Here is a 15409-nt window from a genome sequence, read left to right on the forward strand (position 1 = left end):
CGAACTCAGAAATCTGCCTGCCTCTGCCTCCCAAGTGCTGGGATTAAAGGCGTGCACCACCACCTCCCCGGCCCTGTAACAATTTATAGATGACAATATCAGTGTGTACTGTGTGCTAAGGACTATCTGACTAAAGTCTCCTAAGGCGTCATCATGGCCCTGGAGAAACAGAATGTGTTAGTAAAGGAAAAGTGCAAAGGCTAGAAATCAAGAGGAGAGGCAAGAGTTTGGTTATCTTGGGAACTCAGAGCCCTACGCTCCTGCGCTCAGACGCAGGTTATATTCCAGGACTGCGCTCCTGCGCTCCGACGCAGGTTATATTCCAGGAGCACAAAGTTCTTGGGAAGAGGTGCTCTCCCCACATGGCTGGCACTGGCCTTAATTCACTTTAAGGGTAATTGCTTATGTATTTTTTAGAAAGCAGAAAACCCATTCCCAGGTTTGTATGCCACAGAACAAACTAAATCAGCACACTTGCTAAAGAACATAGAAATCCTAAAGATTGTTAATGGAGGTAAGCTGAGGGCTACAGCCTGGTTCACGCTCAGGCAACTGTGTTTGAAGAGATCTAAGAACCCTCTTTGGAATCCTGCTTTGACTGTGGGCCTTCCCTGGTACTGCCAAGAATGACATAAGTTTACCAATCATTCAAGCTTACCAACTATTCTGCACACCATGTACTCTGTACTATTTAAACATTCCCTCATATCCGCAAGGAATTGTTGTCCTAGTTTTAAGAGAATGAAGGCGAGGCTTTAAGGAAGTTATAAACTGTAGACTGTATAAACTGTAGAGGTCACACAGGAAGTTGGAAAGAAGGGACTGAAATATGTCTACCTCTTTTTGATTTTATGTTAATCTCACTTTGCTTTGTTAAATGGCACAGGGCATCCATCTGCATTAAATGGCTACAAGGGCTGCATCCTACAATATGTCGAGGGGTCAGTCCTCAATGATCACCTAGAGCTGACCAGTGACATCCATGAAGAACAGCTCCCCTCTTACCCAAGAATGTAACTGCCAAGGAGTTTACAGTAATCACTGTGAGAACTAGTTATCAACATAGTAATTTTCCCAGCATCCTTCAGCTGCTGAAGCCACTTTCTTACAGACTCGGGACAGCGGTGCACATATTTGTCTAGATTCCTTTTTATTTCCGGAAAGAAGAATCCACAATTTTCTGAAAAATTAAAAACATAAAAGGCAATATCCTTAATAAAAATGTTTCAAAACTTAGTTTAATCTCAGACAAGTATATGTCTTCAAAGCATAAAGGTTCAAACAATCTAGCCATTATGTTAAAACTAACTCCTTTTTTGTTTTTAAGACAGGGTCCCAGCTATTATGGAACTCACTATATAAACCACACTGGCTAGAACTACTTGTCTCTGCCTTCCAGTGCTCGGATTAAAGGCATGAACCATCACACCTGGTCTAAATAATTTTAAAAATATTTTAAAAATACTTTTAATATTTTTTAAAATATTATTTTTAAAATAGTATTTCTGGGGCTATAGACATGGCTAAGTTGTTAAGAGTATGTATTGTTCCTGAGGAAGACTTGAGTTCACCTTAGGCAACTCATAAACTGCTTATAATTCCAGCTCCAGGGGCCCAACATCTTCTGTTCTTCTCAGCACTGTCACTAAGATGCAGCTATCCCACACAGACACACACTGTACACACATATTGGAAAATAAAAATAAATCTTTAGCAAATATTATATGTTTACTTTTTTTTAAAGATTTATTTATTTATTTTATATGTATGAATACACTGTAGCTGTATAGATGGCCATGAGCCATCATGAGGCTGCTAGGAATTGAATTCAGGACAGCCCCACTTGCTCCGCCCCGCTCGCTCCGGCTTAATTCACTGTACTTGTCTTCAGACACACCAGAAGAGGGCATCCGATCTCATTAGGGATGGTTGTGAGCCACCATATGATTGCTGGGATTTGAACTCAGGACCTTCAGAAGAGCAGTCAGTGGCTCTTACCCATTGAGCCATCTCGCCAGCCCTGTTGTTTACTTTTAAAATGTCATAATTGATCAAACTTTTCACAAGAATTGATATGCTATTAAAATAATATAGTGCACTATCATCAGCATGTCAAAAACAGAGAAAACCTTATTGTATTTGAAGTAAGCTGATTAATAAATACCCAACAAATACTTACTGAAAACAGATAGGAATCAAACATTCAAATAATGCATCAGGAGCCCATCCTTGTCATGAAGCAGCCATTCAGCCAACTGAAGCACAGTAGTGTACTGTGTCAGATGAAATACAAACTTAGATAGCTAGGTGAGAGCTACTGAGAGGGGCTAGAGCAGCTCCCAGAGAAGGCTGGAAGGCCTGCTAAAGCGGAGCTGTTGGCTCTGGCTGTCATAGCATCAGGCAACTGCAGATCTCGCTGAAAGGCTACCAGTTTTGTAGCACATTTTAGGAAGACTGTTCTCTAAGCACGGTGGTATTAATAATCACAGAAGGAAAGCTAAACTCAGCTTCTTTAATGCCAGGAGAAGAACAGTGAAAAGACAGAATAAGAGCTTTTTTAGATACAGGCTACGCTTGAAACTCTGTCCAGAGATGCACATGAAACAGCAGGGAAAAAAGGTTTCATCTTAAGACTATGATGGTTACATTTTTCTTAACTTTTTTTTTTTTTTAGCTATCATGTGTGTGGCTGCTGGGAATTGAACTCAGAACCTCTGCCAGCCCCACTCACTCCAGCCCAGCAATTCACTGTAGCTGTCTTCAGACACACCAGAAGAGGGCGTCAGATCACATTACAGGTGGTTGTGAGCCACCATGTGGTTGCTGGGATCCGAACTCAGGACCTTTGGAAGAGCAGTCAGTGCTCTTACCTGCTGAGCCATCTTGCCAGCCGGTGGTTACATTTTTAAGACTCTCAGGACACCATGTCAGAAGAGTCTCTACATGAGGCAAACAGAAATGAAGCCTGAAACAATAGCAAATACTGCTTCCTGCCTGCCCAGGTCCATCTCCTTCCTCTTCTTTGCTGGAGAATACTACAATACACATAAAGTTCCATTCTCCTTTCAGGGGCCTTGGATACCCAGTAGAATGGTCTCTCTCTCCACACACACTGATAATTTCCTCCATTTATCAGATAGATACAGAGAGCACACCTGGCCCCCAAGGGCTGAAGAGAGAAGGGTAGGAGTCAGGGGCCCTGGAAACCACTAAAAACAGGGTTAAGTTTCTCTGTTCAAGTTTGCCAGGACAATAAACTCTAGAGTCATAGCTGGTACCTTCCACACGAAGAACAAGTCAGGGGTTGAGAATATGAGGGACACCTGGACTCTTGATAACATCAGTGGGTCTCAGGACAATCCATTGAGTTAATAAACCTCTAGGTAAAATCTGCTTGTGAAATTTTAGTAGTAGCTTACACAGAAAGAACAACTATTATGAGCAGCACTAAGCATGTTGATGCAGAAAACAATACACACAAGAACATTGCAACCACACTAGAATGCAGCACAAGACAGAATATGTGCTATATTGAGAAACCAATCAGATACCAGAACATCAAGGGTGAAGGCAAAGTTCTTTAGCACAGTTCTCTTTGTATTTGGTCCCTCAATGACATGTGTGCAGTTCTCTGGGTCACTAATATTTCAGAAGCTACTCAATGAACCTTAAATTAAAATAATTTTCTGTTCTTCAATGAAGATAAGGTTCTGTAAATAATAAAAGGTTGTTAAGAAAAAAACATCAGATGCAAATGGCCAAGAACAAGTATTGGCCTTAAGTACTGAAGTAATTCCAGAAGCTTTTACATGTAAGAGTGGAATGAACTATTCTAACAAATAAACTTTACAGCTGGAAAACAAAGATTTATTATGCATGATGCCAAAAACATTTACACTCTTCTCTGTGTTCAGAAAATATTTTTCTGGGCTATGTGTGCCTACTGCCCTCTAGCGATCAACATGCAGATTGCTATTAAAATTAGTGTTAACATTTACAAGGCATAGAAAAAGCATATACATTTATTTAGTACAATTTAAATTCATCATCTAGGGAAACTTTCTTACTAACTTTTAGTAGGTCTAGCCCAAGAAGGCAAGTAAATCAGGGAAGATTATTAATATTGGAGTTACCCTTTCATATGCCATTGAATGGGACAAACTAAAAAACAACACCGTTTAAACAGATGTCAATAGTAAATTCCAAGTTGTATGTGCAACAAAAGATCATAGACTGACACACCTTGCAACTTCAAATGGTATGTGTGTGTGTGTATGCGTGAGCGCGCACGCACATGCGTGTGCGCACGTGCGCCTATGTGCATATGGAAGCCAGAAGATAAATTTTTCAGCATCATCCACTGGCCTGGGACCCACTTGTCTCCACTTTATCAGTACCATGGTGTGTAGGGTTTAAGGTGTGGGGTGTGGGGACTGAACCCAGTTCCTGGTGCTTGCAAGATAAGGATTTACCAAGCCATCTTCCTACCCCTCAAACCGCATTATTCAAATTTTAAAATTACACTAATTTATTGTGTGTGCGTGCACCCTATCACAGCACACCTGTGGAGGTCAGAAGACCGCACTGGGGAGTTCTCTCCTTTCATAACTGTGAGTCCCAGGGATGAACTCAGGTTGTTAGCGTCAGTGACAAAGGCCTGTATTTGCCTAGCCCTCTGAACTGTCAAACATATTCTTACTAAAGAATAATTACAGAATTATAAGTTTTCTGTTCTATGATTTCCCTCAAGAGACTAAACTTTGAAGGCAAGAAATATATCTTTCTGCTTGGCATGAAGCTGACAATCAATGCGTGAATGCTAAGTTACTAAAGAAGAAAATACAAGAACATTTATGTCTTTATATTCAAAGTAATAACATGACTTGTAGCATATTGCTGAACTGTGCATAACAAATAAGGCCTATATTCGCTATGTGCTGTCAAAGTCATTTGTATCTAAAGTTCTGGTCTGTACTCACCCTTATAAAATCACACTTAATACGACACCAACAGGTTAACAGTAACTGGATAAAATGGAATTCTTATTTGAGGTAGAAAACAACAATCTTGGTGCTCTGACCTTGCAGAGAAGTCTGCATTTTCGCTTTCGCACTGAAGGAATTCTACTTTACTGCCACTTTATAGACCTCATTTCCCAGACTTTTTCTCCACCCCTCTTCGCTGGTATTTTCTGTGTGCAAATGGAATGGAAAGTAAAATTTCAAAAAGCTGACTTTAAAGAATAAAAATTTAGCTCTTATGTTAAAAACTTGGTTGCTATAGCATTCTGGAAAAAACTGCCAGGGTGGAATTCTGGAAGTCTGCTGTGGAGAAGTGGCCTGAGGGATCAGGAATAGTTGGGAGACCTCTTGTGGTCAGAGGAAAGTGGTACAATTTAAATACTGAAACTGCTTTAGCTCAACAGACACATGTGTGCCACAGTGGAAGCCCTTCCCTCCCACCTGACCACTCCTTCAGTGGAAGCCCTTCCCTCTCACCTGACCACTCCTTCCCACCTGACCACTCCTTCCCACCTGACCACACCTTCCCACCTGACCACTCCTTCCCACCTGACCACTCCTTCAGTGGAAGCCCTTCCTTCCCACCTGACCACTCCTTCCCACCTGACCACTCCTTCAGTGGAAGCCCTTCCCTCCCACCTGACCACTCCCTCCCACCTGACCACTCCTTCAGTGGAAGCCCTCCCTTCCCACCTATCCTTCTCTAACATGACTCTTTGTTTGATGCACAAGATCTTTTGGAGCACAGATTTTTACACACTATTGATTCTTGAAATTAGAGGCAAGTAAGAATCTTCTAGAAGGTTCACTCTCAAGAGTTTCTGATTCAGTTGGTCTAAGCCAGCATGTTAAGAATCGCTACATCAGAACACATGTAAACCCAGACGGCACGTCTCTTCTTAGCAAATGGGATCAGCTAAGTAGGACACTAAAGTAAGCACAGTTAATGTCACTTGGTGAGAGGTGAGCCAACATCATTTAGTCTTCAAAATTAAACTCATTTTACAGATGAAATTTATAACAAGAGGCACACTATTTCTTTACCTACTTCTTTTTAACAGCTTCACAAATTTATTTTTTTTATTAATAAGTTAACTGATCTCAGTATATATAAACTGACTTAAGTGACATTGTTTTATGATAAACTGCTTTTCTACAGGTAATATATATGCCTTCATGTATAGAATATCGGGTATAATTGTCTCTGGCCTCACCTTTTTAATGCTGTATTCTATGGTTCAGAAGTAGTCACGCCACTCTGCCACTTTCTCAAACATCTATGGAATTTAAAAAAGATAAGTCTAACTCTGCTTTTGCTAATGCCTTTAGAATTCTGATACACTTTATTTTCTTCTGTGGGTGAGATATTTTCAGGTTCACTTGATGTTTTTGGTAATAAAGGACTAGCAGGAGCTACAGCAAGACAATGTAAGCCTAGGGCTTAAAAACAAAAACAAAAACAAAAACAAAAACTGGCAACATTTTCCTTTGTTAATGTCAGAGGAAGCAGAAAGCTCCAGACAGCCTCTTAGTCTCCACATGCCGAGAACCGAAGCTCCCAGAGAACATAAATAACAAAGATGGACCCATGAGGGGCAACTAGTCTACACTCTCCACCGACCACATGAAAAGCACAGAGTAGAGAACATAGTAGGGGTACGGGGTGAGCAGTTCTCTCCTTTACAAACCCAGTAGTTTTCTTTGCCTTACCATTCACCACAGCTTGGAGTGTCTGTCAGGCCTCAGATAGAAACATTGGGAACCTGGAGAGAAGGACTCACAGGAGAACAGTGGCTGAGCAAAGCCAGCCTCCTAAGAACACCCGGCCCTAGGCGGGGCTTCTGGTCTCAGCCTTTCTTCCCATCCTAGTCCTTATTTTGATTCCGTGGACCTTTTACCTTTTCTACACTGACTCCTTCCAATTTCCAAACAACAATACTCCAGGGTTTCTTCATTTATCTTCTCGTACACTTCATAAACTGAACATAGATTTCCACCTCTCATTTATGATCCATGAACACATACACACACAGAGCACATGTGCACATGTGAGCAGCACACACACACACACACACACACACACACACACACACACTGATTTTATGGTGTAGTAATTCCATTTTTAGGTAGAGACTAGAACAACACGCAGAGGTACAGAACTACATGCAAATGATGGACATGAGGCAGCTCAATTATCCATCATGACTACTAGATGGATGAACTGCTGTGCAGGGATTAAAAATACAGAAAAAATAATGTTGAAGAAATCCCACATAGATGCAAAAACAGGTTAAATTAGCTTGAGGTGTTAGATATCTCTCCATGGAAAATCTGTAGAAGGAGCATGACGGGACTGCAGGGACAATGGCGATACCACCAACAGAGTTTAGCACGTGCAGTAGGAGACAGCTGACTCAATAGTGTCATGACCAGTAAAGTGATTTGAGCATAAGACCAAAACCAATTGCTAAGCCACTCATGAAAGGTTCAAATGGACAGAATCAATAAAATAAGCCAAATGAAATAATCCACGGAACACTGCTAATTTGTTCATATAGACACACGCACATTCCTGTTTCAAACCTGAAGTGTTTTTGAATTTTATAATCTATGTGAGAAAGTTGTGTATTAAACAACGACAACCATGCATGTATTAAGACAGCACAAGTCATGTACAGAGAAACATTCCTTAGCATACAGGTTCCCTTTCCGTCTGCTCCATTATCCGGGTTGTACCAGTTACCACTGCGCTGTCCTAGTCCCGGAGGATGTTCTCGATAAGGAAGTAAATCATTCCCTTCCTGGCTTCTTCCACAGAGTTCCTGACTCTATTAATCTAATTTAACAGTGATGGAAACAGCTGCCATTGTTTTAAGAGCTGAATGTTTGTCTTTGAAGTGCTCATGAATTCATAAACCACACTTCCCCTTTCCTAGACCATAATCTCAGAATTCCATTCTTAACCTAATGGAAATATCACTAGGCTGGATTTTTTTCTGGCTCTGTAAATAACTATCAACCTGGATTTAAAGTGTCATTGAACTTTGTAGGCATCGGATAACAGATCTGTATCTGTAAAAGAAAACAGTTCTTTGTGTTTAGAATTAAAGAAATAACCTTTTGCCAATAATAATTTTCTAAAGGTTCATACTCTTGATGGTAGAATTAAGGACATATGAGCTCTCACCCCTGGCCCCCCAAAAGAGTGTCAGAACTAAGTTCAGCCAACTACTTCTTTTCAAAAATGCATTCTTTCAAAAATGCATCTTTTCAAAATGCAGGTTTACATAAATTCATGCACAGACACATATTCTGACCATATTTCCTCCTATCACCTTACAAATTCCATTGCTTAGCCATGAGCTCAAGGCCTTTTAGCTTCAAATGGAAACAGATCAAGTTTAAACCAAACTCTGTTCTTCTAGTGACCTATATATCAAATAAGAACAATAGGGTCTCAAAAACCAACCAACCAACCAATGTTTTTTTTTCTAAGATGACTAGCGTATATAAACTGCAAAGAACTGGCATACAGGAACCTGCATCATGATGGAAGATTCCTAAGTTGTCTAGGCCTGGGTTTGAGCAGGTGATTCATCAAAGGTGGCTACTTAAAATTAGGTAAAAGAAAATAAAACTGAAGTCAGTTACTGCAATGGCTTAGCCATATTTCAAGTGCTTGAGAACCACACGTGGTCTCACGGATACCACATTGGGCAGCACGGATATGAACCATTCATCATGGCAGGAAGTCATGTTGGGTAGCCCTCCCCTGTGTAAGTTAACTCCAGTTTATGGTTCTGAAAATGACCAGTTGTGGCTGCATGCAATGACAGTGTGGTATTTGGATCAGAAAAATAAATCAACATGATTTGGTTCAGAAATAGAGCATTTTTAAAAAACAGAAAGAATATTTATAATCCTGAAACTCTCTCAGTGTTCCAGGACAGGTTGGTAGGAGCTATTCCCAGGTTGGGTAGCTTTGCCTTCACACCTGCACCTCAAGCAGCCATGTTCACCTTCCCAACCGTCACTCTGCACCTCTTCTAGGAGCAGCCACGCTACCATGTCACAGGCTGGCTTTCTTGTCTGTCTACAAAGGCAACTGCAGGCTTTATCTTCTAGGGAAAGAGCTTGTTAGTTATATTCCAGCAGTGCTTTACTCCTCAAGGTACATTTGGTAATACCTGGGAACATTTTTGTTGGGTAAGGTTACTGCTACTGACATCTGGAAGCCAGAAGCCAACCTACTGCTAAATGTCCTACAATATAGAGAACATCAGCAGAGCTAAACCTACAGTATGTAGACCATTTCTTACACAGGATTATCTAGTTCCAAATGTTAAGTGGTAAGTTAGCCAGAGGAATGACTGCTAGAAAAATTTCACCTATTTTATGCCACTTTTACTCTTGCTTAATTATTCTTCAGTTGTTGGTTTATCAAGAACAAATTTAGATTATGTCTCTGTGCATGTCTTCAGGAGCTAGTCTGTCAGAAAACAAGAAATCACTGTGGTTAAACTATATGGATCTTAGTTGGTGAGATTCTCTGAGGGCTCTTATGTACTAGAGACAGGATGTACTAGAGGAAGGATGATCTTTAAAATGATTTGCCTGGGTCTAGCAGGCCATGAGCAACATGATAACTCCCCTCAGGTGTGGACAGTTCCAATGAATGGTCTTGCAAAGAGGAGGAACCTACACCTGTGCATCCACCATCAGTGACTGAGCATGCTTGCCAGATGACAGCTTCATCTGTGGTTCTAGCATGAGTAGGCACACGAGGCGGCTGGAAAACCCACCAGTCAACGAATGAGCCTTATTAAAGAGATGGGTGTTACCCAGAAACTGTTGTTCACTGCTTGGTGACCTCAATTTGGAGAGGAAGTCAGTGACCAAATCCCTGTTTGTTGATGTAGTCACTGGCCACCCAGAAGTCTAACAAGAGAAAGGAAGCCTTCTGTTTACTGGGATCTCTCTTGGAAGCTTTAGAAAAAGCATGTTCACTCCTGGTACTAGTGAGCTGGTAAAGGCCATTCTCCGAGCAAGGCTGTTAACTGTCCCTGCTTTGCAGGAAGAAGTTTGGAGACTGAAAGGCAGCAGTGTTACCTGGGGTGAATCTGTTGTAGAGCTTCTGATACAGTTGACCGGGGAATGCAGAGAACTCAAGCCAGCACAATGTCCAGCACACAGCTTTACATCTGTGTCAGTAATGCCAGGCAAAGGCTTTCTTAGTACTTCCACGTATTCAACTCTGCTAACTGCTTTACATGTTGTCTCACCGACCCTTCATAACTATGAGATAAACACCATTATCAGGCTAGTTTTCAAGGTAGATTCAGAGATTTATTTACTTATTTATTAATGTATATGAGGACACTGTAGCTGTGCTGATGATTGTACATGGTTGGTGGGAATTTGAATTCAGGACTTCTGCTTGCTCAGGTTGGTCCTGCTCGCTCTGGCTTAAAGATTTATTTATTATTATATGTAAGTACACGGTAGCTGGCTTCAAACTCACCAAAGAGGGCGTCAGATCTCATTATGGATGGTTATGAGCCACCATGTGGTTGCTGGGATTTGAACTCAGGGCTTTCGGAAGAACAGTCAGTGCTCTTACCTGTTGAGCCATCTCTCCAGTCCCCCCTCCCTTTTTAAAAAAGATTTATTTATTTATTATATGTAAGTACACTGTAGCTGTCTCCAGACACCCCAGAAGAGGGCACCAGATCTCATTACAGATCGTTGTGTGCTGGAATTTGAACTCATGACCTTCGAAAGAGCAGCTGGCGCTCTTAACTGCTGAGCCATCTCTCCAGCCCTCAGAGTAGATTCAAAATAATTGTGTCAAGGGCCAATAAGAAGCAATTTTTAAAAGTAGTAGAGTTGACATTTCAGTATCTACCAATATCATTTAATGAGTTGGATTATATTTCTTACTATATTACACTATTCTAAGGCCCTATCACAGTCCCTAGAGATATTAACCACTAACCTGAAGGTATGTGGCTGTTGGTTCTTATGCCTTCAGTGGTAGATAGTAAGACACATGACTTAAAAGCTCTTCCACAATGGCACAACACTGTAGCTTTTCAAACCAGACAAGATGGTAGTTATCCAAATGCTCTTGTTTTAGACAGGACTTTAGTTTTTAGAAACAAGTTGTAGACAGAGTATATGGAGATTAGTTGAGACTTTAGGGAGAAGTTAGTGTTCTCACTAGAGAGAGTTAGTGGGCAAATCACTAAAGGGTTAGGTTATCTTTTGAAGATAAGCCATCTCTCCAGTCCCCCCTCCCCTTTTTAAAAGATTTATTTATTTATTTATTATATGTAAGTATACTGTAGCTGTCTTCAGACGCACCAGAAGAGGGCACCAGATCTCATTACAGATCATTGTGTGCTGGAATTTGAACTCATGACCTTCGAAAAAGCAGCTGGCGCTCTAAACATTTTCTAAAATGTTCATTTGTTTCACATGGCTTCAAGAATGGGGATTAATACCTACAAATTGTCACTACTGTCTGATTCAGGACTGGGGTGGCATCTACACTGTATTTACACAAAGCCGATGAATAGCCCAAAGTCCATGAAGTCTGTGTCTACTCCTGCCCCAGCGAGGAAGTAAGAGACAGCAGAGGTGAGGATGCCAGCTCCCTATGCCGACCATCTGGAGAGGACAGGACCAGGTAGGCAGACAGTAATGCCAGCCCCGCATGCCGACCATCTGGAGAGGACAGGACCCGGTAGGCAGACAGTAATGCCAGCCCCCTATGCCGACCATCTGGAGAGGACAGGACCAAGTAGGCAGACAGTAATGCCAGCCCCCTATGCCGACCATCTGGAGAGGACAGGACCCGGTAGGCAGACAGTAATGCCAGCCCCGCATGCCGACCATCTGGAGAGGACAGGACCCGGTAGGCAGACAGTAATGCCAGCCCCGCATGCCGACCATCTGGAGAGGACAGGACCCGGTAGGCAGACAGTAATGCCAGCCCCGCATGCCGACCATCTGGAGAGGACAGGACCAGGTAGGCAGACAGTAATGCCAGCCCCCTATGCTGACCATCTGGAGAGGACAGGACCAAGTAGGCAGACAGTAATGCCAGCCCCCCATGCCAACCATCTGAAGAGGACAGGACACGGCAGGCAGACAGTAATGCCAGCCCCCCATGCCAACCATCTGGAGAGGACAGGACACGGTAGGCAGACAGGCAGACAATAAGCATCCATTGATGGCCTTTTGCTATCAATACCTAAAATATGCTTACATCAAAGTCAAGTACACACAGCAGTAATTACTGTAAAGATGCAAAGTGGGCTACAATGAAGAACTTCTTCTTCCCTCTTGGTTCTTCCCTTCATTGGGAATCGCTCACCACACTACCATTCAGAGTCACTTATTTTATTTTTTTAAGAGATTATTTTTATTTAATGTGTGTAAGTGAATTCCTGCATTTATGTGTGTGTGTGACATGGATGACGGTTGTCTAGGAAGGCCAGGACAGGGTGTTAGATCCCCTGGAGCAGGAATTAGAGCTGAGAGCTGCCACGTGGGTGCTACGAGCCACACCTGGGCCTTCTGTAGCAGCAAGTGCTCTAACCCTTTGAATTATTTATTCATTTATTTTAAACATGATGTTCACAAATCTAAATAATATAATAATATTAAAACTCCTTAGTTCATATGCTATGGACGAAATCAACTGACTTCCACCGAGATGAAAATGTAATAATCCACCATTATACTTTGTTTTTCACCCTATTCATGTTTATAGTTATACACTTATTTACTGTTCACTATTAACTTTAAATAATAGATTTCAAGATCTATGTGTAATTCCATGAATTTCAACTCTTCAAAAGATAACCTAACCCTTTAGTGATTTGCCCACTAACTCTCTCTAGTGAGAACACTAACTTCTCCCTAAAGTTTCAACTAATCTTCATATACTCTGTCTACAACTTGTTTCTAAAAACTAAAATCCAGTCTCAAACAAGAGCATTTGGATTACTGCCACATCCCTGCACTGAACTAGTGTTTATGACAATGTGACTATTCTTCACTTTAACAAGAGTGTCCTAGAGTTATATTTCTTACTCAAGAATCCATTTTTACAACTTCCCTAGTTCCTATTAGGACCCCTTAGCTATGGAAAACAGCATGTTACTAAGTGAAGCCAAATAGATTGTTTTCTTATAAGAAATATTTTGTATACCTGCATGTATGTATGTGCCCACAGATGCCAGAAGGCATTCGGCCCCCTAGGAAGATATGGACTGCCTTGAGCTGCCACGTAGGCACTGGGAACCAAACCACGGCTCTTAATCACTGAGCCATCTTCCCAACCCAGATTTAGTTTTCCTAATTTCCATGATTTCTCAAACTGCCATGTTGGTTTCTGAGCCATGAGGTCCCAGTCCAGCTTCCTACTTTGCCTGGAGGTTTTTTTTTTTGTTTGTTTGTTTCTGTTACTGTTTTTTTGTTTGTAATAGTTTTCTGTTTTGTTTTTTTTTTAAAAAGATTTATTTATTTATTATATGTAAGTACACTGTAGCTGTCTTCAGACACACCTGAAGAGGGCATCAGATCTCATTACAGATGGTTGTGAGACACTGTGTCTTTGCTGAGATTTGAACTCAGGACCTCCGGAAGAGCAGTCAGTGCTCTTAACCGCTGAGCCAACTCTCCAGCTTTAACTCCAGTCCTGCTCGCTGTATCTGTCTTCAGACACCCCAGAAGAGGGCATCAAATCTCATTATGGATGGTTGTGAGCTACCATGTGGTTACTAAGATTTGAACTCGGGACCTTCAGAAGAGCAGTGCTCTGAACTGCTGAGCCATCTCTCCAGCCCCTTGCCTGGAGCTTTTAATTGCCTTTAACTTTTTATTAACTATAAATCCTAAACTTATTACAATTACACATCTTAGTCTAATGAAGATAGAAAATTCATTATTCTGGGAGAGTTATAATTAAAACAAACTTTTGAAATATTATTTGTTTTCAAATGCTTAAACAAAGACAACTGATCATTCTTGTATCTATTAGCACCAAGATAAACTCTTAACACTCACACAGCTTTGGGGATCACTTTGGCCTGTGGACTTCAGTTTCTTTACTGAACTAGAGATCTGGAGGCAATTTCTTAAGCCCTTCCCCTGATGGACTTCTAGGACTTCCCACTCTCTTGGTGTCACCTCATGGCTTCCCTCAGCTTCCACATTGAGGCTGTTTGGTTTTACTCAAGTCCCAACAAAACAGAGCTGGGTGAGAGCAGACGTCCTCCTCCTCCCATGGGGGAAGGGTGAGAGCAGGGGTCCTCCTCCCATGGGGGAAGGGTGAGAGCAGAGGTCCTCCTCCCATGGGGGAAGGGTGAGAGCAGGGGTGCTCCTCCTCCCATGGGGGAAGGGTGAGAGTAGGGGTCCTCCTCCCATGGGGGAAGGGTGAGAGCAGGGGTGTTCCTCCTCCCATGGGGGAAGGGTGAGAGCAGGGGTGCTCCTCCCATGGGGGAAGGGGGAGAGCAGAGGTCCTCCTCCCATGGGGGAAGGGTGAGAGCAGGGGTCCTCCTCCCATGGGGGAAGGGTGAGAGCAGGGGTGCTCCTCCTCCCATGGGGGAAGGGTGAGAGCAGAGGCCCTCCTCCCATGGGGGAAGGGTGAGAGCAGGGGTGCTCCTCCCATGGAGGAAGGGTGAGAGCAGAGGTCCTCCTCCCATGGAGGAAGGGTAGGAGCAGAGGTCCTCCTCCCATGGAGGAAGGGATTATCCTACAAGCATTATTGTTTTGATGCCTGCCAGCAAGTTTAGCTGTAGACAGTTGTAGTGTTTCGTTTTTCTCAAGATTCCAGCCATCACTAAGTCCTTGATCCCACTGTCTTCCTCACATCCCACTCTCTTGGTGTCACCACATGGCCTCCCTCAGCTTCCACATTGAATAACAAACCAATTTATATCAAAATAAGGATCAACAAAAACTTAGGTCCTTTTATCTTGTGAGAATAGTTTTGTCTCTCAAGGGAAAAGACAGTATTTCACAACATCATAAAATAAAAATCAGGCAGATAATTTAAAGAGTACTATTCTAGCTCAGGGATACTGGCTTCCCAGTGTAGAAACATGTGCAGATGGGAAAAGAGGGAAATGAACATATGCTAAATGCACTACACATTTCATACATATGTGTCATTTGTTACACACCATGACCTCTCTGAGAGACACTGCTATATTCATGCTGCAGCTGAATGCAGTCCTTTGGCTAAATTCAGAGGAGGAAACTGTTTACTCTTATCTTAACAAAGCCCATGCAGTTCCCCATTCTACTACTGCAGGTCACCTACCAGCTGCAGGTCACCACCTACCAGCTGCAGGTCACCACCTACCAGCTGCAGGTCA

The 15409-nt window shown here is 42.2% G+C and overlaps 1 protein-coding gene across 3 annotated transcripts in view; it reads right to left on the reverse strand.

The window, feature by feature from the left end:
• Nt5dc1 (5'-nucleotidase domain containing 1) overlaps positions 1-15409 on the reverse strand; it is a 132457-nt gene that overhangs the window by 18654 nt on the left and 98394 nt on the right. For 2 of the 3 annotated variants that reach the window (XM_031348743.1, XM_031348742.1), the window contains exon 7: positions 1006-1180. The exons of the other annotated variant lie outside the window; for it this stretch is intronic. In XM_031348743.1, coding sequence (XP_031204603.1) covers positions 1006-1180 — 175 coding nt within the window. The remainder of the gene's footprint in view (positions 1-1005; positions 1181-15409) is intronic. 3 annotated transcript variants of the gene reach the window in all.

Source organism: Mastomys coucha, unplaced genomic scaffold (assembly GCF_008632895.1).
Source record: "Mastomys coucha isolate ucsf_1 unplaced genomic scaffold, UCSF_Mcou_1 pScaffold3, whole genome shotgun sequence".
Lineage (NCBI taxonomy): Eukaryota > Metazoa > Chordata > Mammalia > Rodentia > Muridae > Mastomys > Mastomys coucha.